The sequence below is a fragment of the Festucalex cinctus genome, chromosome 17 (assembly GCF_051991245.1).
Source record: "Festucalex cinctus isolate MCC-2025b chromosome 17, RoL_Fcin_1.0, whole genome shotgun sequence".
Lineage (NCBI taxonomy): Eukaryota > Metazoa > Chordata > Actinopteri > Syngnathiformes > Syngnathidae > Festucalex > Festucalex cinctus.
Genome location: NC_135427.1, coordinates 3051558 through 3075921, shown reverse-complemented (window position 1 = coordinate 3075921; position 24364 = coordinate 3051558). Strand labels below are relative to the sequence as shown.

At 40.4% G+C, this 24364-nt stretch overlaps 4 protein-coding genes and 1 long non-coding RNA gene across 8 annotated transcripts in view; 2 read left to right on the top strand and 3 right to left on the bottom strand.

The window, feature by feature from the left end:
* Positions 1 to 868: 868 nt before the first annotated feature.
* LOC144005250 (alpha-N-acetylgalactosaminide alpha-2,6-sialyltransferase 1-like) lies at positions 869 to 5650 on the bottom strand. The gene is made up of 9 exons (XM_077503299.1): positions 5553 to 5650; positions 5129 to 5390; positions 4901 to 5063; positions 3145 to 3307; positions 1641 to 1779; positions 1474 to 1577; positions 1312 to 1395; positions 1140 to 1239; positions 869 to 1063 (listed from the first exon to the last, which is right to left on the bottom strand). Exons 1-9 carry the CDS (start codon positions 5648 to 5650, stop codon positions 869 to 871), a joined length of 1308 nt encoding a protein of 435 aa, XP_077359425.1.
* Positions 5651 to 6598: 948 nt separating this feature from the next.
* Positions 6599 to 13069, bottom strand: LOC144005483 (alpha-N-acetylgalactosaminide alpha-2,6-sialyltransferase 2-like). Its single transcript, XM_077503698.1, has 11 exons — positions 12130 to 13069; positions 11665 to 11966; positions 11430 to 11577; positions 10488 to 10758; positions 10240 to 10402; positions 10003 to 10165; positions 8890 to 9028; positions 8716 to 8819; positions 7245 to 7328; positions 7025 to 7124; positions 6599 to 6909 (listed from the first exon to the last, which is right to left on the bottom strand). The coding sequence occupies exons 3-11, from the start codon at positions 11564 to 11566 to the stop codon at positions 6673 to 6675; spliced, it is 1398 nt and encodes a 465-aa protein (XP_077359824.1). The 5' UTR covers positions 11567 to 11577; positions 11665 to 11966; positions 12130 to 13069; the 3' UTR covers positions 6599 to 6672.
* LOC144005486 (uncharacterized) lies at positions 11291 to 13241 on the top strand. The gene is made up of 3 exons (XR_013279580.1): positions 11291 to 11787; positions 11856 to 12030; positions 13098 to 13241. It is a non-coding gene; the product is annotated as an uncharacterized LOC144005486 (long non-coding RNA).
* Positions 13242 to 17081: 3840 nt separating this feature from the next.
* LOC144005485 (serine/arginine-rich splicing factor 2-like) lies at positions 17082 to 20175 on the bottom strand. 3 transcript variants are annotated; one of them, XR_013279579.1, is made up of 4 exons: positions 19481 to 20172; positions 18877 to 19177; positions 18009 to 18105; positions 17082 to 17590 (listed from the first exon to the last, which is right to left on the bottom strand). XR_013279579.1 is itself a non-coding variant. In XM_077503701.1 (3 exons), the coding sequence occupies exons 1-2, from the start codon at positions 19813 to 19815 to the stop codon at positions 18901 to 18903; spliced, it is 612 nt and encodes a 203-aa protein (XP_077359827.1). In that variant the 5' UTR covers positions 19816 to 20175; the 3' UTR covers positions 17082 to 18589; positions 18877 to 18900. The 3 variants fall into 3 exon arrangements, 2 of the variants coding, with proteins under 2 accessions (XP_077359827.1, XP_077359828.1); XM_077503701.1 differs by having other exon boundaries at positions 17082 to 18589; positions 19481 to 20175; XM_077503702.1 differs by having other exon boundaries at positions 17082 to 18105; positions 19481 to 20171.
* A 563-nt stretch (positions 20176 to 20738) lies between these two features.
* Positions 20739 to 24364, top strand: part of LOC144005481 (E3 ubiquitin ligase RNF157-like) — a 19157-nt gene continuing 15531 nt past the window's right edge. Inside the window, exons 1-2 of one of the 2 annotated variants that reach the window (XM_077503694.1) lie at positions 20739 to 21648; positions 23525 to 23643. In XM_077503694.1, the coding sequence (XP_077359820.1) occupies positions 21561 to 21648; positions 23525 to 23643 (207 nt within the window). In that variant the 5' untranslated portion in view covers positions 20739 to 21560. The remainder of the gene's footprint in view (positions 21649 to 23524; positions 23644 to 24364) is intronic. The other variant, XM_077503696.1, reaches the window with a different exon arrangement.

Below are 24364 nucleotides of genomic sequence, written 5' to 3'. Positions count from 1 at the left end.
TCTTCACGACAGGAATGTATACAATTAGGCGAGCCTGTTTTTGACACAAGCATCAGCACGACGTCTTACCGCGAGAATGTCACCCGTCCATCGACTCAACCACACCCAAGAATTACGTGAAATGGAAAAGCCATTTGAGGGTAGTATACTATAGTAACATGATGCAAAAACACAGCATCACAGCCATACTGACTGGTAACAAACATAATCGCCGTTTGTTACCTATAATACACTGTACGTCAGGGGTGTCCAAACTTTTTCCTCTGAGGGCCACATCCAGAAAAATAGAAAGCTGCAAGGGCCACTTTGATTTTTTGATTTTTTTTTTAAAAGTTATTTATTAACACATTCATTGCCAGACCAGCAAAAAATCCATCACTTGACGTCTTTTTCCGTCAATGGCAGTGAATGAGTTAAACATGGTAAAAATCAATGAAGCAATTATAAATTGTTGATATAATATACAGTTACTTGTTGAAAACTGCTAACAGTCACAAGACAAATAGTGACCCCTGTGTGCCACTATAATAGATACGCCTCTCCACTGAGCAGCAGTTGAATCCCAACTTGTCATTCTGAACCACAACAAGAACAATCGTCGTCAACTGACCACACTTAAGAACCATTAATCTAATGTGATGTTTTCACACATTGGACCTTGACACTAAGCAACAAGTGGATGAAACTTTTTTTTTTTTTTTTTTTTTTTAAAACAGCATTCAAAAATTATTTTTAGTATTTGCCCGGGGGCGCCAAAAAATGTATGGTGGGCCGCAAATGGCCGTAGTTTGGACACCCCTGCTGTACATAAATAGTGTTAAAACGAGCCCTTCAAATGTCAAGTAAAACCATTTGAATATTCTTCCTGTTATGTTTTTTGATGTGATTTCTTTTCATTTCTTTGATACAGTCGCATGATTTTGCTCTTGTGCAATTTTTCCCAGGTTTTCATTTCCAGATTGTAGTCGTGATTTAAGTGGAAAATCACGCGGGTCTTGTCATGATGGAAATAGTAGATGGAGTATTTAGCGTAGTCTCTCGTCATGAATCCGTATGCGTCAACCTGAGTAGAACGGAAATAATTGGATCAGGAGCTTATATTTTTGAGTCATTGTTTAAAAACAACAATGATATCTCACTATGTCACACGTGTGAAGCGCCAGGAAGAGCGCAACTGCGCCACAGGTTGGTCGGACCAAAGCCCAGAAATTCTTATTCAGGTTAGGAGATTTCAGGAACCTGAAAAGTGGCAAAAACATGCTTTCGATGGGAGTTGTAATCATGAAACATAATTAATAAATGAAGCTCTACCTGTTGCGCACGTATCGTAGAAAATCTTGGTGCAGGACGTAAAAACGGCTCTCGTTGTACTGCCCCATGTAGTACGTCTGCGGCCTGGAAGTGAAAGATTACAAAAAAAAAAAAAAGAATCATACAAATGTAAACAATCAAATATTTCATCAAATTCATCACCGTCTGTTTTTGTGCATGCCAAGCTCCACCCTCTCTCCTCTGAGGAGTCCTTGTAGCCACTGGTAGGCCCTCATGCCCTCTGCTATCATCACATATTTGATGCCCTGCGCGAAACGAGCAGCATGAGTGGCGGTATAATCAACGAATGGAGATGAAGGCGGGTTTACCTCGTCGTGGGGGGCCGACTCGAAGCCGTATTTCTTGTACTGCCGCAAAGACACGATGATGGAGTACGACGTGTGGACGTAGACGGACGTTTTGTTCCCCACGTCGTCCTCGTAACCCTTGGTGACCGCGCCGTTCATCCTGTCACATTATTATAGTTATTGGTGTTTTGTTTTTTTTCTCCAAGTCGTCGCTTTACCAACGTGCTCCATCCTCGTAATTATATCGCGCTATATTGGGGTTCAGTGTCATGTCTAGTCCACCAACAGCAAATATTGAAGGGCACACAGAGACAAAAAACTAGGGATGTAACGATATCCAAACATCACGATACGATAATTATCACGATATTGGCAATATTTAAAAAAGATCACAATCTTGTAAAAAAAGAGCTCATACTAAAAAAAGCGCAATATTGTGCTTTTGTACATAACAACAATGCACATAAACCACCTACAATCTTTAATAACAATATTGAGGCACTTATTTGCTAATGCAAGCACACATTGATCGCTTCACAAGCAAATTAGGTTCCCCTAAATTTGACAATTAGCATAGATTTTAAACATAGAAGGCCAAAACGGCGGCACGGTAGTCGAGTGGTTAGCACGTCCGCTTCCCAGTTCTGAGGTCTCCGGTTCGAGTCCAGGCTCGGACCTTCCTGGGTGGAGTTTGCATGTTCTCCCCGTGCCCGCGTGGGTCTTCTCCGGGTACTCCGGTCTCCTCCCACATTCCAAAGACATGCATGGCAGGTTAATTGGGCGCTCCGAATTGTCCCTAGGTGTGCGTGTGAGTGTGGATGGTTGTTCGTCTCTGTGTGCCCTGCGATTGGTTGGCAACCAGTCCAGGGTGTCCCCCGCCTACTGCCCAGAGCCAGCTGAGATAGGCGCCAGCAGCCCCCGCGACCCTTGTGAGGAATAAGCGGTCAAGAAAATGGATGGATGGATGGATGGAAGGCCAAAACATCCCTAATGAAAATTAAACTGCACTAATAAACTAGCCACTAGAGGGTGCTAGAACTGCACAAATGGAAATCAACCTGACTTTTTTTTAAACAGATGAGTTCCTTTTAAATATTGTGAACTTGACGACGACGATATTGTGGCAGTTTTGATATCACAATATCACGATATTGCCTTTATTGTTACATCCCTACGAAAAACCATCCACACTCACAAGCACACCTAGTGACAATTCGGTGCGCCCAATTAACCTGCCATGCATGTCTTTGGAATGTGGGAGGAGACCGGAGTACCCGGAGAAGAAACACGCGGGCACGGGGAGAACATGCAAACTCCACCCAGGAAGGCCGGAGCCTGAACTCGAACCCGAGCCCTCAGTACTGGGAGGCGGACGTGCTAGCCAGTCAACCACCGTGCCGCCCCCGGTAATTCTGGGTAATTATATTTTGTTTTCATATACAACATGTAATACATATATATCATAAAACAGCTAGGTGATAAAACAACCAAGCGTCCCCAAAACTAAACAAAAAGAAACTATGACCGAAACACGTAATCGTGTGCGTCGATTTCTTTCCCCATTTTGGAGCCGTTCAGGATGCCGGCGGTGCCCACCACAGCACAACGAATGCAACCGTCGCCGCCGGGCTTAGGAGAGAGGAGAGGCTCCTTTGGCTCTGGGATCAACTTGACTGCGGACATTACATCTGGCAAAAAAAAAAGAAAAAAAAAAAAAAAAAAAAAAGACATTACTATACTGCATTCACGGAAGGTGGAAGTCGGATTTATTGCACTCGGATTGTCAAAGAGTTTGCGGTGAATATAAACAACAAAGATGGCTGATTCCGATAATTTGTTTGTTTTTCTGGTTAACGCAGGTTTACTATTATTATTATTTTCTAGCCACTTGTGCAGTATAACCCGCGACAACAAATGCACATGACGATGCCTGATGCCTGTGATTGGCTGACAGGTGTCCTGCTTACTGACATTGCCGTTTTAGCTGATCTAGGACCTGTAGAGTGCGGTTTGCTGTTAAGCGCTAATTGCAAAACTTGCCAGCAAGCTAAATTCTCGCAGAAGAGTATAAGAGATCAACCAGGGCCATGTGGCAACAAGCTCTTTTCCCCTGTTTTCAACAGGTTTGTAAATAATGACAAAACTTAGCTATATTCTAAAGCTAATTGCTTCAAAATGGAAACAAATGGATAGAAATACAGTCAAACCTCGGTTTTCGAACGCTTCTGTTCTCGACCAAATCAGTTTTCGACTAGAAAATTCGAGAATTTTATGTCTCAGAACTCGTCCAAAAAAATCGGCTGTTGACCAAACTGAAAAAAGTCGTTTTTAAGTTTTGCATCGTGTATTAGCCCCTAATCATGGGTCCAAAGAAAGCAAGTGCATTTTGTTTTTGTTTTTTTTCTCCATCATTTTAGATTCTTCTATTAACTCTTTCAATCCCAGCCATTTTCACAGAAGCAACCCCTTTTGCTCCTGTCTGTTTTACTGGATTTTGACTGACTTTGCAAGGTCCCCAAAATGTTCTGTTGCTATAAAAACATATCCGTTTCCATTTTGCAGCAATTACCATTAGAATATTGCTAAGTTTCATCATTATTCACAAACCTGTTGAAAACACTGGCAAAAAGAGCTTGTTGCAAATGGCCCTGGCTGATCTCTTCTACCACCTGCTGGCCGTTTTTTGCAATAACTACCATTGCTTTAAACGACCTCTTCATGTCAGAAGCTCTATCTTTATGCTTTAGCATTAAAAAACAAAACCAAAAAAACGCATAAATATGTTTTTGGGAGTGAAGAACAAAGTATTGAAAAACGTATTTTTACGTCTTTGGGTTTGAATGAGTTAAAATAAAACAGTGTCGATTTCTACCCTTTTCTATTTCTGGTAAACAGTACAGTGCAGTTTATGGTGTAAAATAGTTTAAAAAAAAAAAAAAAAACTTGGAAAAAGTTATTTTAAACTTGGAACGGATTAAAATTATTTACATTAATTATAATGGGAAAAATTGTTTCGGATTTCGAACAATTCGCTTTTGGAACAGCCTTCTGGAACGGATTATGTTCAAAAAACGAGGATTGACTGTATACTTTTTCTTCCTGATGAAAGAAGAGACTCTAATCTTTACTTTTGGTAGGTTCCCCGTTTTATAGCTATAGAACACAATATTCTGTGGGCCTTGCAAAATCAGTCAACATCCAGTAAATCGGCAGGGAGTGAAGGGGGTTGGTTCAGAGAAAATGGCTGGGAGTGAAAGATAACTGGAAATGCCTTGACCTACCATTATAAGAGTATCCCATGAAGCCAAAAGGATTGTTGAAATGCGAGAGTCTGTTCCACTCGCTCATGTTGATGTTATCCTTGTGCAGGAACAAGCGTATGTTGGGAAGGAAAGCCTTCTTAAAGTTCTGATCCTTGGAATTCCTCAAAGATTGTTGGCACCTCTACAGAAAAAAATGAAATGAAATTCAGGCGTTCCTTTTTCTTTAGTGTCATGGAGCGCACTTACTGTGTTAGCAGGTGCAGCATCCTGGTTATACACGTCCTCGAAATCCCACACGGGGAGTTTGGAGAAATTTTTTTCGAAGAGGATGGGCATGGGGGTCTCGGGGACGGCGGCGCGCGTGGAGATGTTTTCTCTCTCTGTCACGGGTGCTGAGGTTACAGACGTGGCAAGCACTTTGGTATTGATGGCATTAGGTGTGGCGGTGGTTTCCTCATTATCCAATTTGGAGGTGTTCGTCTCAAAATTTCCAGAGAAAATTCTCCAGCTGAATCAGAGGGAAAAACAATAGCAAGGACATGAATACTCAAAAAACACTCAAAAAGAATAGATTTATTGAATGTTAGGAATTGTGTGGGGTAACTGTTAGAAATAACGCCATATATACCCTTTAAAACGTTTTTCAAATACCAAAAAGCACAACACTTACTTGGTCACGGATAAAGTTTTTTGAAAAAGAAGAAAAACGGCAATTTCGATGGAGATGACAAGTAGCCAAGTAAAAATCTTGAACATGTTGAAGGCCATGCTCCACCTCGGACCTGCCAGGCTGGAATGATCGCTGCTATGCTGGGGCTGGTTGTGAGGGGGGGCGGGGCGGGGGCGTCACCTTTGAGGCAACCACACCTATAGACAGGGCGTGTGCTCTGCGCTTCCACCCACATATACATTGAAAAAAAAATTCAAGCACCAAGTACGGTAAATGTGACATATATGTATCAATGGTGAGCGGTGACTTTTTCGAGTGCTAAAGAGTCACGTATGTACGCAGGCCCTAAGATGACATGGTAGAAAAAAAAACAAAAAAAAACTTTGAATTCCCTCGCAAACATCTTTGCGCTCCCTCGCAAAGATTGAAAATGGACGGCGGGCCGCAAATGGCCCCCCGGGCTGTAGTTTGGACACCACTGCTTTAATCCTTACTGCAGGCCATCATTATGTAACCTCATACTAAACCTCAAAGAAACCACAATTTGTCTCTTTCCTTAGAAAAAAAAACAGGTGCAAAAAAAAAAAAATTGCAAAAGAAGAGCGTGACTGATCAAATTGACTTTTTCCGTGGATACTTGTTGTAACAGCACAGTCTTTTCTTTCTTACAGGTTTATCCATTCTCTCTTCTTGTGTCTTTCCAGGCACAAGACTTTTTGTGGGTCTACCAATGATTGAAATTCTCAGTAAATTTCATTTTGATGGCTAATAAAAATGGACTGAATTTTATAGAAAATTCTGGGGGCCTGGAGAAATTAAAAACAAAAACAAAAAACAATCACAGCAGATTGAATAGATTTTTACAAGATATGTGACCGTTTTAATGCAAGTATTCGAAGTTGGATGCATCATAAACTGAGAGCAAAACAATGGTGATGTCATTAACAGCCAATTGTGTTTTAGTTGTTGAACGGGAGTAGAGAAAAGCAGTGTTGGTTTGCTCCAAAATATATTTGAGTTTGTCAACAGAAGACTAACTTATGCACTTAGATGTACTCTTGTTTATTTATTAACCTGCACTTTCAAAATAAAACAGTCACAGTTGTACTTTCAACACATTTCAGACACTAGTGTTATTCTTATTATTGTTTTGCAATTTGTTTTTCGTTTTGCTGTGCTCTGATTCACTTCTTTGGTACAGACGAATGATCATGCTGTTGTGAAGTTTCTCCCAGCTTTTCATTTCCAGCTTGTAGTCGTGGTTGGCGAAGAAAGTCACGCCGCTTTTTACGTGCCTCTGGAAATAGTAATTGGAATATTTGGCGTAGTCTTTCGTTATGAAGCCATACGCGTCCACCTAGGATAAAGACAGAACTGGATGAGTAAAACGGTTTTGATATACAGGGTGAGCTAAACACATTTTTTTTAAACAGTTACCGCAATTAGGTAAATAATTTCCGTCATCAACTCACCGTGTCACACGTGTGAAGAGCCAGGAAGAGTGTAAAAGCACCATTAGTCGGTCGGACTATCCCCCAGGAACGTTTATTTAGGCGTGGAGACTTCAGGAACCTGTTGGCAATAAACGCCACATGATGCTCAAATTGCTCTACGCTTGATCTCTACAAAATCTGCCTAGCAACATGTGCCTGCGTGTATTTTTTTCCCCAAGGTTGATAAATCAAGGAGGACCTGTTGCGAACGTATCGCAGGAAGTCCTGATGCAGGACGTAAAAGCGGCTCTCGTTGTACTGCCCCATATAGTACGTCCGTGGCCTGCAATGGAGGACAAGTAAAAATGATGTAGATGTTTAAATGCTATTCTACAATTCCCTCTTATGGGCAAGGAACCAAATCTGGTAACATCAGTGAGAGCTGCGTTATTATGAGGGGTGTCAAAATTAGAGCGTTAATTTTGAGTTAATTTAAAGTTCCTTTAACGCCATTAATTTTTTTTTGAACACGTGATTAACGACTGTTATTTAGAAAGCCTTTACTGGGGGAATGCCAGTTGCAAAGCAAAACAATTTAGTGGTAATAAATTTAATAATAATGCATATATTTGTGGAGTTGTAGTTCACAGTTTTAAAAATATGCAGAATTTCACAAACGTTTGTGTTGGTTATTTTTATGCCACTAGATGGCAGAATTGCATTTGTAAGACGGTGACATCTTAGAGAATTTTTCTTTTGATATTAAGAACTATCTAATCTTGAAATGGATACTTGACTCATTGAGCCATTTTCAGCAGTCAAAGTTCATATTTTGTCCAGAATGAATTTGATAACTACAATATTTTTCATGTACAATTAATACCTTTAAAAAGTATTTTTTCTACTTGCTGTGGACTGATGATGACATCACCTGTGCTGAGGAAGTAGGTAACAGCCAATCATGGCTCAGTTTACTGACCAAACCCAGAAAACAGATGAGCCGTGATTGGTCGTTACCTACTTCCTCAGCACAGGTGATGTCATCATCATTCGACAGCAAGTAGAAAAATTACTTTTTAAAGGTATTCATTGTACATGAAAAATAATGAAGTTACCACATTAATTATAGACAAAATATGAACTTTTTACTGCTGAAAAGAGCTCAATGAGTCAAGTATCCCTTTAAAGATTAGATAGCTCTTAATATCAAAAAAAAATTCTCTAAGCTGTCACCGTCTTACAAATGCAATTGTGCCATCTAGTGGCAGAAAAATGAACAACACAAATCAATGTCGCACTCGTTTTTTACAGTACACATCTTTTTAATTTGAATTCAATATTATGAATTATAATGAAATTTCTGTATCAATGACTAAAAGATGCAGCCATATTTCTATTAGTTTTACTTTTTTGTTCCACTTTTATGTTAACAAGAGTGTGGAAACAGGAAAAAATGTATCGTGCATTTATTGATTTTATTGACTTCTATTGAAGAAATGCGATTAGTTACAATTACAATTTTTAATCACCTGACACCCCTAGAACTTAATTTATATTATTTATGCTTTTCATAAAAAATAAACAATTTCTTTGAATAAAATAACCAAATAGAACCCAGAGACTTTATTGCTAAGATATATATTTATTGTAAGCCAATGTAATATTCTTTCACACACAAGATAACCTAATCGATGTATAGTCTGTTATCTGGCATGATTTATTTTTATTACCATTTTTTACTATACGGTCCAAGCGGCACCCTCTCTCCTCTGAGGAGTCCTCCGAGCCACTGGAAGTCCCTGAGGCCTTCTGGAATCATCACATACTTGATTCCCTGCACAATATGAGACATGCGAATGATATAATGTTACGTAGAAAAGCGCCACTGAATGAGTGGTGGTTACCTCATCGTGCGGGACCGACTTGTAGCCGTATTTCTTGAACAAACTCAAAGACGTGGTGATGGAGTGAGCCGTGTGGACGTAGACGGACGTTTTGTTCCCCACGTCGTCCTCGTAACCCTCGGTGACCGCGCCGTTCATCCTGACGGAAAACATCAAAATCTCTTTGGAGGTGTGTCTATACCAGCGGTGTCCAAACTACGGCCCGGGGGCCATTTGCGGCCCGCTGTCCAATTTTCAGTGGCCCGTGACATATGCTAAAAATGGCATTTGAGTCAGTTCAAATAAAATAAAAACAAAAATGTTTGGAGATGGTCAAAGTAACAGGTGCCATTAAAGGTTATTTTAGTTAACTAAAACTAATGAAAAAACTAAAATTCAAAAAACAATATTGTTACAGAAATAGAAGAAAATGCTTTTTAAAAAACGAAAACTAACTGAAACCACATTTTATGTTGACAAAACTAACTAAAGCTAACTATAATTATAACAAACATATCCTTCGTTTTAGTGTTTTGTAATTATTTTAATGCAATTAATTTAATGCATGAGCCTTTGGGGATGATTTTAAATGTGCATATTAGTAGATTTGTTTTGATCTCAACCGGAATAATGATGTCACACAGAAGTGACGTCATCTCGCAGCAGCCAATAGAAAAGCACCAAAAGATGATGTCGCTCCGATGCTGTTTTTTTTAAATATCGCGCACAAGTAATACACATTTAAAAAAAACAAAAACTATTACTGATATCGAAACTAACAAACTCAACTAAAACTAAGTATTTTTAAAGACCTAAACTAACAAAAACTAACAGAACCACCCTGAAAACTAATCAAAACTAACTAAAAGGAAAAATTCCAAAACTATAATAATCCTACTGCCATATTACAAATAATTTGGTTTATATACTGTAGCATTTTTCTAAATATGCAAAAGCACAAATAAATTATTTGTGCAATTTTGAGGACTAAACACAATTTCTCTTCATAACATTATGTGGCCCTTCTTGCGTCCTTCTGATTTTCTGTATGTGGCCCTCAAATGAAAACGTTTGGACACCCCTGGTCTATACTCATAATAGATTCATCTAGCGTAAAAATTAACAAAAGGTTACCGAAAGACGTAATCATGCCCGTCGATTTCTTTTCCCTTTTTGGAGTCGTTGAGGATACCGCCGTTGCCCACTACAGCGCAATGGATGCAAACGTTGCCGCCTGGCTTTGGGGAGAGAAGAGGCTCCTTCGGCTTTGGGATCAACTTGACTGAGGACATTACATCTGAAAAACAACAATTAAAATCAACATATATAATAGATTTATCAAATGAATGGATAGATGGTTGGATTTGCCACCTTTGTAAGAGTATCCCATGAAGCCAAACGGATTGTTGAAATGTGAGAGTCTGTTCCACTCGCTCATGTTGATGTTGCCCTTGTGTAGGAATAAACGTATGTTGGGAAGGAAGGCCTTCTTGAAGCTCTCGTCCTTCGAGTTCCTCGGAGAGTGTTGGCACAGCTAGGTCGGCGACAGCAAAACAAAAGGAGTCAGTTATGCAAATTAACCACTCGGCAATCCAATGGCATGGTTGTCTACATTTTACCGTGTTTCTGGGTGCAGCATCCTGGTTATACAAGTCCTCAAAATCCCACACGGGAAGTTTGGAAAAGTTTGCCTTCAAAAGAATGGGCATGGGGGTCTCTGGGCTGACAACACGCGTGGGGAGGTACGTCACCATCTCGGTGGATGTTTTATTGAACATGACGCTGGCTGTTGAGGTGGTGACGTTTTCCTTGTGATGCCATTTTGTGGCAATAGTCTCATTCCATGGGTGATCTGCGACTAGTTCAAATTTCTCAGAGAAATTGGTCCAGCTGAATCGAAGGAGGGTGCAACAGAAGAAGAATTTATACAAAAAACTAATTGGCATAACACCACAAAACCCAGCAAATGAGCTGTCATTTTGTCATCAGACAATAGCAAATTGTTGCTGTGTAACCGATGGTACAGCAAACCAACTAAAAAACAATATTTTAAGTATCATTATCACACACAAAAAAAAGCTTTAAAAAAAAGAAAATGCCACTTACCTTATTCGTGGGATAAACCTTTTGTTTTGAAGATGTGACATATACCACTTATTTTTTATTTTTTGCATTCCTCAAAGTTTGACTTCGTTTCTCACAGTTCCTATCAGGATGTTAAATTGTGTTTTTGGAAACTTACATTTGTTTTACGATTATTTAATAATAATATTGATGGTTTTTAATATTTGTTTTATGTGTACTTTCCTGTTCTTTTTTTAATAACTTGATTTAAAAAAAAAAAAAATAAAAATACAATCCCCGGGTGCCCAAAACCAATATGGCGGTCACGTCTTTTACGACGGATAAAGTACCCGGATGATCGTCAAGATCAACGTGCCCAACACAACATGGCGTCAACTCATTCACAAACACTCAAGTTTTTTGTTTGTTTTCTTTAAAGTTTAAACCATTACTACTGTGATAAACACAGTGTTTAATAGTTATCCGATGTCACTTACCTTACATTTACCGACAGATTTCCCTGAAGTAAAACAAAAAAGACAACGCCGAGGGAGCCGACGAGCAGCCAAGCAAAAATCCTGGCGGTGTGGAGGACCATCGCTGCCGGCCGAGAACACCATGCGGTCACAAACATACAAACGCCACCTGCGTGTTCAGTTTTTATTTATTACACAACAGCAGAATATTACACGGGGAGGGAAAAAAAATGCGTTTATATTGGGAGTTGCTCACATGGTAGCTTTGTACTGCGTTAGTCCAGCCGTTCAACAAAAAGCAAAAACAACACAAATGGACCACTTGTTTTGTGCCATAACAAAATAGCGGCTGCTGCAATACTGTCACACAAATGTGTTGGTGAGTTTGGTCGGCGAGGTAAGGCAGCGCATGTGACGCCATCGATGTCTCTCTCTCTCCCCACTCAGATGGAGTAGAGACGCATCTGCTCCTCCATGTCGCCCTCGGAAACGTCGCCGAACGTCTCCGTGTTGTCCTTTAGCAACTGGAAGATGGCGGCCAGCTGCTCCCGCTGTACCCTGGAAAAACAACGGAGACGATGGCGGTATTCAGGTTGGGCCAACAGCATACGCTTAAAAAAAAGTAATACTTTTATTACATTTATACTTAATGACATTTATTAATCACAGTTTGATACACATTAGGATGTAAATGTATTCATTTTAGGGTTTGTGTGTTGACCTGGAGACCCTAAAAGTGGCATTGAGCTCCAATCCTTGCCTCCTTCCTACCCTTTTATCCTTCCTCCATCCCTTTAATGCCATCATTTCATCCTTGTAGCCCTCCTTCCATAACCTTCCTCCTTCTCTTTTTTTATATTCTTGTTTCTGGTCTTCTTCACATGCACCCTAGCTACCTTACTTTGATACAATTTTTGCTTCTTTCATTGTCAATTGTCGTCATAACATCCAATACGTGTTACAGGTGCACTCCATTTCTTCTTTTATTACAAACTTAGCTTTTCGCTAATGATAATTAGTTTTTGACAAATCATAGTGAATCGCCAAAGTAGTAATGGGTTTTCAAAGGGGGCTATAGCATCCCCTAGTGGTCTCCCTGGCGCAGGTGCAATTAAAATTGAATTTATTTTTTGTTAATTTATGAGTGACACTCTTTACAGTAATAATAATGCTCAGTTTTGATTATCACCTTCAGCAAGGTCCGATTGCAGATGCTATTTTGGTTATTTATTATTAGTCTTCATAAATAAGGTATTTTTCATCCAGATTTTGACTGTAATTATCTGGCCACAAATCAATTAAAATTGTGGCCACACAAGCTCATTATGCTCATCTGAACAAGTGACTGCTGTGCCAGGAGAGCCAATCAACACTTGGAACTGGACCCGTGACACCCGGGAGTAGCACCTTTAATAGACCAAGACAGTGCAGGGAAATGTGACATCTTTGTAAAGCAAAATCCTCAGGGCGAGTCCCTGCGTCTTTTCCTCTGCTTGCTAATATGTCTCTCCGCCACGTCCTCGGGTCAAACGTCCTGTCCCGCGAGCTGGCAGGGACTCAATCTGGCCTTAAGTCAGTCTAGCCCGCATCGCACGGCAGCTTAAGAGCGGAAAGCTGCAAGGGAAAGGCGGCCAGCACACAAGCAGAAGGTCACAGCATGTTTTGAACTGACCTCTGCTCCTCCTCCAGCTCCTCTTTGGACATCATCATCTCCATGTGGTGCGAGCGCGACTTTCCGGGGAGGTACTTCAAGGAATTGTTTGCGTGGAACTCCGATTTATCTGCAAACAAAAGCAGTATACACGTTTAATAAAAACATGAAGTAAAACACAATATACAATACATATGCATTTTAAAAAATATATTAAGTAATTTTTGTATTTATTGTTAATAAAAAATATTAGTAATATGAACAATTTTACAAATAACATTTCTAACTTTATTTATTTAAAGAACCAATGTACTTGTTCCAAATAAAAATTATTAAAAATAAATTTACATGTTGAATGTAACACGTTTTAATTATATTACATAATTTGTTAATGTACTGTAATTAAAATAATGTATACATTTCATTATTAAATTAATTTTACCAAACAATTTATTGTACAATAATAAAAATAATAAATGTTATCCATATACCCAAAATTTTTGAATTTTTATTAGATAATTTTATTAAAGGGACACTTCAATTAATTAGCCCATTATAGCAATAAAAAGTTAATATTTTGTCTAGAATTAATTTGATACTTTCATTATTTTTCACATACAAATACTACCTTTAAAAAACACATTTTGCAACTTGCTGTCGACTGAAAATGACATTACAAGGGCTCAGATAACCAATCACAGCTCACCTGTTTTCTTGGTCATGTGACATTCACAAGCTGAGCTGCGATTGGTTACCTGAGCCCTTGTGATGTCATTTTCAGTCGACAGGAATTTGCAAAATGTGTTTTTAAAGGTACTAATTGTACATGAAAAATAATGAAAATATCAAATTCATTATAGGCAAAATATTAACGTTTGGCTGCCAAAAATGGCTAAATAAAGTATCCCTTTAATAATTTTATTTTTAAATGTTTTATTAAATAATTATTGCAAATAAAAAGAAATAGTAAAAAAATAGATATATTTTAATATTTTCTCATTTCATTAAATAAATTTGTTGTACAGATTACACAATAAAATAAAAATATTTAAATATAATAATGTATACTAATAATATTAATAAAATAAATAAAAATAATATTAATACAAATATCTGTAAAATAAGGAAATTCATAAATATTTAAGTACATTGAACTTTACATTAATTTATTGATCAAAGAACTTGTTAATTTATTGTAGATTTTAACAAAAGGACATTTATTTAGCGTTTCTCATTTTTGAAATTAGTTAATTATAATAAAATAATGAAATAACTTTTAAACATTTTATTTAAGCAATTTTCTAAAATTATTTTTTTTACAATTAATTTGATGGTTGATTAATTGATTAATGGCAGCACCTCAAGTACAAAAGTTTGCCTGCTCCTGCATGAAATGCACTCATGTCGGTCAGGGAATCCTACTACATTCTCAGTCGAGCTCAAATTTGGTGCAGCTTACCGTTGACTTCCGGGCTCTCTGCGTCTCCGTCGGTCTGGGGGTAAGAGAAAGCACACTTTAGGAGCTCCTGATCAGAGAGCCCGATGAAGGAGCGCCGGCCGCGCCCCGACGACGCCTCGGACGACGAGTCGAAGCTGGCGTGCCTGGAGTCGGGCCGCGGTACGGAGAGGCTGGACGCCGCCGACGAGGAGGAGGAGCGCTCGGCCGGGGCCGCCGCGACCGCCGCCGGCTCCGGCTCCTCGCTGGCGGGGCGGGTTTCCGCCTCCTCCTGTGCCGGAGAATGAGCCGGTGGGAGAAGAGACAGAGGCGTCACCTTGAATGGATGTTTGACAGTTGACTTGAAAACATTGGAGTGGTGATAATTGCCTTGGGACTTTTCTATTGTGCACTGAACCAGACCCATGTTTATATTTTCGTATCCATGTTTATGTACCACAAATGGACTCTCTGTAAAAAAAGTCATTTCTAATGTGCATCAGTTTTATTTCCGGACTTGCAAGTGTACAACAAATAGACTTTAAGAAAATGATTTCTAATGTGCATCAAGCTTTCTATTGGCACACATTTGGATTTTCACTAAAGAATGATTTCTAATGTGAATTGAATCTTTGTTTCTATGGCAATCACATTTGGACTTATTTAAAATTATTTCTTATGTGTACGATTGGCTGGCGGCCAGTTCAGGGTGTACCCCTCCTACTGCCCAAAGCCAGTTAGGATAGGCTCAAGCACCCCCGCGACCCTTATGAGGAGTAAGTGGTCAAGAAGACGGATGGATGGATTTCTAATGTGAATTGCATTTTCTTTTGTACTGGGAGATAACTATGTTTATGTCCAAGAAATGCACTTAAAGTAATAAGTAAATTGATTTCTAATGTACATCAAATTTTTATTTCAAATGACATGTTTTTCATGGCAGTAGGAACATGATTTCTACTGTGCATTAAGTCTTTGTTTCTATTGTCAGCCACATTTATGTACAACAGTAATTTCTAATGTACATCAGGCCTTAGGTTTTTTTGCCGTTTTTCTGTGGACATAAATGGTACAACTTGTCGTAAATAATTGATTGCAAATGTGAATTTATTTTATTGTTTGCTTTGTACAACAAATGCAGTGAAAAGTATTGATTTCTAAAGTCATTTAACTTATGTCCACATTTGTCATGTACTGTGCAACAAACTGACTTCGAGTAAGAAGGTGATTTTAAATGTGAATCGGAAGTTTGGTTCTCTTGGTACCTCATAGGCAGAGTACTAACAGTAAGAAAGTGATTTCCAATGTGCATTGAGCCGGGTAAATCATCTACAAGTTGACAACGAACTTTGTTTGCTCCTTTGACAGGACAGAGTGGGAGGGGAAGGTAAACAGCTTAAGGCGGCGACGTAATCTATCACAGCTTTAACACAACAAACAAATGTGAATGGAGACTCACTGATAGCACAGATTTGACCACGTCCCAGTGGTCGTGGGAGCTGCCGCTCAGCTCGCACCAGGCGTCCCCCGCTGCTGCCTCCTCCGCCGCCTTCCCCTGCTTGCTGTTCTGCGGTATGTGGCCGTTCTGCTTAGCCGCCGTCTTGCCACCTCTGTCGGCGTCTGAGCTGGGTCCAGCCGGGTAACTCTCGGCCGGAGATGGCAGCGATCGGGAGGTGCCGTTCAGCAGCGACGTTGCGACCACCAGGGCGAGTAGCGTGAAGATGACGGCTGATAAGATTAAAGTCAAATCCATAGCTGTTTTTTTGTTTTTTAATTGTCCCGCGTGGTTCCACCGGCAGCCATAGCGACGATTTGAGGATAATCTCCCCCAGACAAGCTGCCTAAACGAGCGGCGTTTACTGGATAAGGCAGGCGGCTCTGTCCGGGTGTGACGTCACGCCATCTGTCACCGCCCCCTTCTTCCTCCGCTGTTCATCAGGCGCGCCAGCAACGTGCTCGGCTCATCACCTATCTAGGTGTTAATCTCATCAGCGGAAGTGTCCAGATGTACCGTAGATGGATCAATTGTGACAGCACCCGTGTAGGCACAGGGTGACTTGACTTACACAAAAGAAAGTCAGGCACAGGTCAGCGAAAAGACGCTCGCCCTGACCTGAAGAACACTTCCGGGGGCGTGATCATGTGACTCGTTTCCATGACGATAGTCTAGTATGGTTGTCCGGTTTGTTTTTGTAAGGCGGAAAAGTACAATAAATGACTTGTAGTTGTGCAAGTTGTGTGTCAACAAACGATACATTTTAACAAATGGACAAAAAGGTCATATTTCGATTTTTTTTTTTAATAAACTGGCCCGACACAGTTTTTAAACAACAAACTTGCAGTTAAGTGTATTTAGGTATTTCTCATTTGGATTGAGCTACTGCTAACTAAAACAAATTAGACTATTTTGTTTACGTAAGACATTAAGTGGAAAATTTAAATGTTGACTTTTTCAGTAAAACTTTCAATTCATTGCAACCTATATTGCTCCACATTTTATGGAAGATGCAGAGCCCTAAACCTGCTGTAAATATGGCAACATTCAAATGTAAATTTACACCCGGAAAACAAAAACCACACAAGCAGCCCATTTTCAACAAACATTTATTGGCATTCACCTGAAGAAAATGCAAGAGAACAGAAGTCAACGTGGGAATACGTAGCACAAAAAGATGTGATGAGGCATCCAGAGCTGTCCATTTTTTTTTCCCCTCTTTTTTTTTTTTTTTTTTTAATCGGCAACCCTTAAACTGTGAGCCACACTGGACCCACTTCCCAGGAGCAAGTGATGAACCAGACATGGGAGGAGGCAACAAAGGAGGGATAAAAGCTGTACACCACACAGGAGGGAAGTCAAAGAAGGCACAGGGGGCGGGGAGGACAAGGACGGAAGGAGGATTCGAGGGAGGTGGGTGGATGATCTGCAAAACCTTTGAGCTTACAAACCGGCAAACAGCAGCGGAGGGTCGAGCGCCCCGGAACAGTGACCGGGCACTCGGCACCGCAACACGCCACACCATGTCACCACTGCACTGCACTGCACTGCACCGCATCTTAACAGCTAACCAGCATTACTCAACTGCTACACAACTGCGCCTAGTGCACAAAAGATACACAAGAAAGAGGGTTAGAGTCATACGAGGCAATTTTAGCTAACAGAAAAAGGAAAAACAAAAATGTCATCTTGACAACTAAAGCCAGGCTGATTAACATACAGCACGTTTGTCCAATTGAGTGGGGTAACAAGCCAATATTTGTAATTGACAACCTCCTGCCGAGACAGAGTATAACAAGGTCTTGCATTCAAGAAATTAACTAAAAAAAAAAAATAAAAATAAAAAGGTTTATTGAAGCACAAATTCAGAAATAAAGCAATTTCAAAAGGGGGAACAAAAACATACATATTCCTTTCATTCAAGATGCCCAACTTTGTGAACAAACAACATGACGATTCTTTAGGTAGCACAAGTGGAATTAACTATTGAGAAAATGTTTAGACCAAGTTCCAAATAACCTTTCAGTCCGCTTTCAATGGCAATAGTGGAGTCCATTTGAACATGGTGAGACTCCTCCTGATGTCCTCGGCAAAACAAAACAAACATCCGAGAGATCTGCAAGGAAAGAGAACAGAGCATTGTCAGCAAAAGGACACCCCAAAAGACGCCATCTTAACCCCTAACCCGAGTATTGACATTACGTGACTACACCTCATGTACATTTTACGCACCTTCCATGGCACCACATTCCCAAAGTCTAGCTCTACACAGGACTCTTGCACTTATTTTCAAACAAACCTTTGGGTCGAGAGGCGGGAGTGCAAAGCGCAGGCGGCGGGTGGGGGGTTTCCCGCCCGAGATCCCTGTGAACGTACCTCACCACACCGCCTCAAACACCAACTGACAGCCCCGCACCGCCGCCATGACGACCTGCTCCTGAGCAACCAAGCGTTGCCTGGGTGACCTGCTCCCGAGCAACTGCCGCCGCCCCCAACCCGGAAACGGGCAGGCGACATGGGCGGGGTTCACACACTATAACTGCTCTCTCACTGCCACACCCCCATCTCCTCCTCCTCTCTTTGCAAACAGGACTCAGCAGCTTGGAGGAAAGAATTTCACATTAAGTGAACGTTTGGAGTGAAGCACACCCATATATACTCACATTAACCCAATTCCACCCCCCCCCCCCTTTTTTTTGCGTGTTTGATATTGTTTATCATGGCAACATGAATGCTTTTGAACCAAATTAATCTTAGCTATTGCTTAAAATAGTCATGGTTCTGCTGACTTGGTTGATTATGTCAAATTGAAGAGCAACCGCAAGAAAGCAGAATACTAAACATCTCCCATATTTATACGTGAAATTCCAGCCATCTCGCTAAATACCGTCATGTCGTGTCCAACTTTGAGCTAAGGCTCCGTTCCGTTGTCCTCTGGAGACTTGGGTCGGCTCTTGGACTTCGACCTGGATCTGGACCCGCGGTTGGAGGCGGGAGTCCGGCTCCTTGACCGAGAGGGGGACTTGGACTTGCTCCGTCTCGGGGTCCTGGACTTAGATTTGGAGCGGGACCTGGATCGGGAGTAGGAGCGGGACCTGGAGCGGGAGTAGCGACGGCGGCTCCTGGATCGAGAACCACTCCTGCTCCTGGAACGGCTGCGTTTGCGGCGGCGGGGGCTCATTGAACGTCTGCACAGAAAAACATTGAATGTCACAAGTAAATATTTGATATTTCACTTTAATCGTGGCTTTTATACATGGGTCAAAAGAAAAGAAAAGTGAAACCCTTCCCTTCCATATAAAATATATATAGTTGACTAGTTATGCACGTGTTGAAGAAAACAAAATGGCTGCTTTTCACGTGTGCAAAACATTTTTCCAACTACTTCTAAATGGAAACGGCGGCCAAGTAGACCACCATTTAAGCACGTGTCAACTTTGTTTCACAACTAAACAGCTTTTTGTCATTATTTCAACCCCTAACCGACGTACCCTTCGTGCCGACGCTGCGGTGCTCCTCTCCGGCTGTACAGGGAGTCTGGCGGCCGGCCATAACGGGCCATCTGCACGCGGAGCTCCCGTCCGTCGAGCAGAGCTCCGTCCATGGCGTCCATTGCGTCTTCGGCGTCGCGCTTGTCGAGGAAGCGCACGAAGGCGAAACCACGACTCTCCTTGGTGTACCTGTCCCGCGGGATGTACACGTCGCCCACGCGGCCGTACTTCTCGAAGACGCGGCGAAGCGTCTCCGGGGAAGTCCGGTACGTCAGGTTGTCCACTTTGAGGGAAGTCATCCCCTCCACGTCCGGCGGCGGCCTACCGTAGCTCATTTTCTCCGCGAAACCGAACGATGGTACACTAAAAAATAATACTTCTAATTCGTCCTGGCTGTAAAATAACCACAAGACGACGCTGGTTCTAAATTAAATTCGTGCTCGATTCAGTTTTGAAACACTCACGCGTGTGCGCCACCCAAGCTGCGTGTTTCCAGTACACGAAATGGCGGCAACAAAGCTTCCTCTCCCTCTTTCTTCTCGGCCCGTGGTGGCCTTTTCTGATTGGTTGATGCGCTCGCTCGTTTCCCCCAAATATGCTTTACTGCCCCCTGTTGACGGGGAGGTTACATGGCTATAACAAGGCATTACGTGCCACTTTTGCTGCTAGATTTAGCAAATTTTCAGACTACCCAGCAACTTTCCCCCCACAAAAGCACCCAGAAACAAATTTATCCACTGAATTTGAGTAGAAATGTTTTAACAATTTGTAAAAGATGTTTCCTTGCACTACATTATATCAGTTGTGTATTTATTTTGCTTACCCTCTCTAAAATATTGACTTTTTTTTGTTTTTTTAATTGAGCAGGTTAGGTCTCATTGTCAATAATGGTGAAAAGTACGGGAATTATTGGCATATTAGGGCCGTGTATACATATATATTTGTTTTAATAATCCGAGAAAAGAAATGCAGATTTGTGACATATATCCAAATTAATTTCTCGTAAATTTGTGAGTTATTTTCTCAGAAATTTGCCACTTTATTTCGCAAACATTCGTGATTTTCCTCGTAAATTTGTGATTTTTTTTTCACGTAATATTATCTTCTTTTTTTTTTAAGTGTCTCTGAACTGGGATATATACTTTTTATATATTCACCAATCCATGCACAAACTAATAACCCCTAAATGCCCATCGACATGTACACGTAATTACTCAATGACGTCATCACGTAACGTTAAGGTCAGTTTGCGACTTTTAGCAACAAATTACCCTGCCTGTAACAGTACCTCTTGAAAAATAGTTGGCAACTTCACCTATCGCTCCTCCTTTGTCTACCTCAAAATGTTTCAGTTTACCTTACAAAATTATCTATAGTGAGCTACCATGCTATGTTGTGGTAGCTAGGTTTCTTGGTCATTATTTTTTTTATGGACCCCTCACTACGCCCCACGAGGCCTCGCGTGAAATGTCATGTTTTGCGTAGCTAGCTCATGAAATTAACCTGTATTATTTTCCTCCCAGTCGTGTATTGCTACTACGTGCGTGTTACCGTCTCTGCATTGCAGTCATCGCGGGGGGGGTTAGCTACATATGAGGCGGCTATGTTCGTTGCTAAGTAGAGAGAAAGAGAGAGAGGACTGCACCAAAACCAGGGTCCGGATTTGTGACGTCACAGGGAGCCACAGACCTCTGACAGAACCGAGGTTGACTTAAAGACCAGCGTTCTGCCACCACCTTGTTGTACATTGACGTTTTTGGTGCTTTAAAAGTCCAAATTAAGCTTGTTTGTTTTCAAAGGGAATCCCACAACTGCTGCTTTTACCCCTCCAGCCTCATTCAACCTACCAACCGAGCTCCACCGTTGACCGGCGAGGACAAACAACCAGAGGACCAGTCACTAATCCCTGGAACGGTCACATCCACCGTGTAGAAAGGGGAGCTCAATCCCCCTTTTTACGAGAAATGGACACGAACAAGGACCAAGTGGATTAAATGAGTCGAAGTAATCATCATCGAGGGGGTTTGACAAAGCGAAGCTGAATGTCCATTTTGTCTTTATTCTTGTCATTTGACTGGAGATGGGGGCTTTCGCGAGCAGACAAAACATAGGCGTGGAAGAAGTGGATATTCCGTCCAATTCGGTGTACCGTTACCCACCGAAATCTGGTAAGTCGCCAACAACAGGTAAACCCAATGTGTGTGCGCGCGTGTACTCGAGTGTGTGTTGCTGTTTGTAATGGATTCACGCTGTGTTGCAGGTGATTGTGTTTTGCGGTAAAATGATGAAAAAGTAGTATACACGTAAGCAACAGAGGCTGCTTACAAGGTGGAAAAGAGCTGCAGAAAGGCCTTCAGGGTTAACATTACATATTTCTGTGCTGTAAAATTGTTTTACAGTCACTGTAAATAACACTAAAATAATGCTGATTTATTATTATTATTATTATTATTATTAAACACAAGTAGGGTTTGATGAATTTAACAGCACATTATTGAACCATTCCTAATCTTGAACCTCTGGTGTTTTTGTAAAAGTAACCAAAACATGGCACCCTCATAAGCTCCAGAGATCCATTTCACATTAAAATATTCCAAATAGTTGCCTTTACGTCAGTCAGTGGCGGTCCTAGCTTGAATGGCACCCTTTGGGAGACAACCACACCCCCGTTCACCCCCCCACTCACCTTCATCACGCACATACATAGAACTGATGGGAAATACAAAAAAACTAGCATAGACTTTAAATATACATACTGCAACAAAAAAATAATAGTTGGAATTTAGGGAAAAAATGGAAACACAAATCAATTGAAATGGGGGGAAAAAAACAAGACAACAGCAATACTTTTTTTCTCCAAAGTAGTAATATGTCTGTTGAAAGCGACATAGTATAAATCCAAATCCCAGTTTGATTGCAGCGTGGCCCGCAGGGGAGTTGAGCTGCAATCTGATTTGAAAGATCAAAGATAGATGTTGAAAGAAACGTTGCTTTCGTCTCACTTTAAACGGAATTTGCGCGATTACACTTTGATGTCACACTAATGAAAAACAACACCATCCATTGTGAGAGGCCAGTGGCTTTGTTGTTATTACAGGAAACAAAAAAAATATATATATTTTTTTTACAATTTACAAAAGATCCCAGGTCTCAAAACACCCTGTTGAGAGAGCGCACTTAAACACAGACTTCTTGCCTTGCTCATTCATGTGATCACCTGGAGCCAATGAGTACTGATTTTGTTACCATGACGACCGCGGGGCGAGGTTAGGGATTGAACATGCAAGGATCTATTTTTCTGTGTTTAGCGAGCAATCAAGTATTTGCCCCTTATCAGAAGCTAACATTGTTAGCTAATGCTAATCTGTGTAACTAACAAAACTCATTGCAGTTCTGCTTACCTTTTCGACTTTGATATGATGGCAATATCGTCACACCTGTGTGCTTTGTGGGTATTTCTTCATGATAGTGCTTCAGACAGACCTGAAAGTGGTTCTGGATCAACATGTGGCGGTTATCATGTACATTTTTAGAATTAGGTCGCTAATATTTTTACTTTGTTTTTTTAATTCCACACCTGGTATGTGGCCAGGCTCGTGAACAACTAAAAATAAAATGAAAATTTCTATAATATTCTCCTGTTTAAATCTATTTTTTATGGCATTTTTATATGTCATTGCTTGTCAGTGTTAGGGGAAGAAGGAGGAAGGTTACAGATGAAATTGATCTGTCAGACCCAGTTCCCGTTAGCGGGATCTGGTGACAAAGCCGCCGACCTGCTTCAGGAGCTGTCATTCAGTCTTCTTTTAGTCCGAGGATGTGCAAAACAAGTCTTGAAGGTGTCAGACTCGACTCACACCTCCCACATTCTGTCAAATATGTATCCGGATGCGTACTATTACTTGTCATTCCTCGTTGTGAAATAACTTTCCTAGCTTCTTTTCTGGAGGGGTGAAGTTTGGGCCAAAAAGTATGGCAATTTTTGCTGTTAACAATTTGCGGTCCAAATTTGGAAATTCATTTTATAATCTTGTGGGTCCACAGGAAGTTACTTTGCCAGCCACTTCATCATGGGCGGAGAGAAGTTTGACTCCACCCACCCTGAAGGTTATCTGTTTGGAGAAAACACAGACCTTAACTTCCTCGGGACCAGACCAGTCGCGGTAAATATTCTCATTCACTCATGTCCCTAATATCAAATTACAAATTGAAAGTTAATTTATTGCTGAATAAGTACAAATATATTGTGCTTCACTGCCAAGTTTAGCTAGTTTCCTTGTTTGTTTGTTTTTTAAGCTAGGTTTAGCTAGCTAACTTAGCTCTACTGTTTAGCTTGCTGCTATATCAGGAGGTATTGTATTGCACTCATATCAGCACAAAACAACAAATCAACCAGTCCAGTATTTTTGTTTTTTGAAGATTCTCTTTTGTTTTTCTCAAGACAACTGATAATTCAGTTTTTTAATCCATCTTTTAATTTTTTAATGACCTTTTATGAGTTTACATTCTGAAATAATTTCTTCATTTTAAACCGAGAGTTACTGTATTAAAGTAAAATAAATTGAAATAAAAATACTTAATTTTCTAATGTAAAATAATGCAATTAAAAATAAAAAAATACATTTAATTAAAGCAAAAAATAATGAATTGAAGTTAAATTAAATTAATAATTTCAATTGTAAGAACAGTAAATAAAAAATGTAGACGAAATGTGAAAAAATGAAACGCTATAATTTTTGCATTCACCTACTTGTGGAACCTCTGTATTTTTTTTTAGGATCCCTCACTTATTATTATTTATTTATTTTTTTACTCGATCCCTCGCATCTTTTTCACGAAAACATTTCCAAAGATACTTGTTGTACATATTTTGTTGTTGTTAAT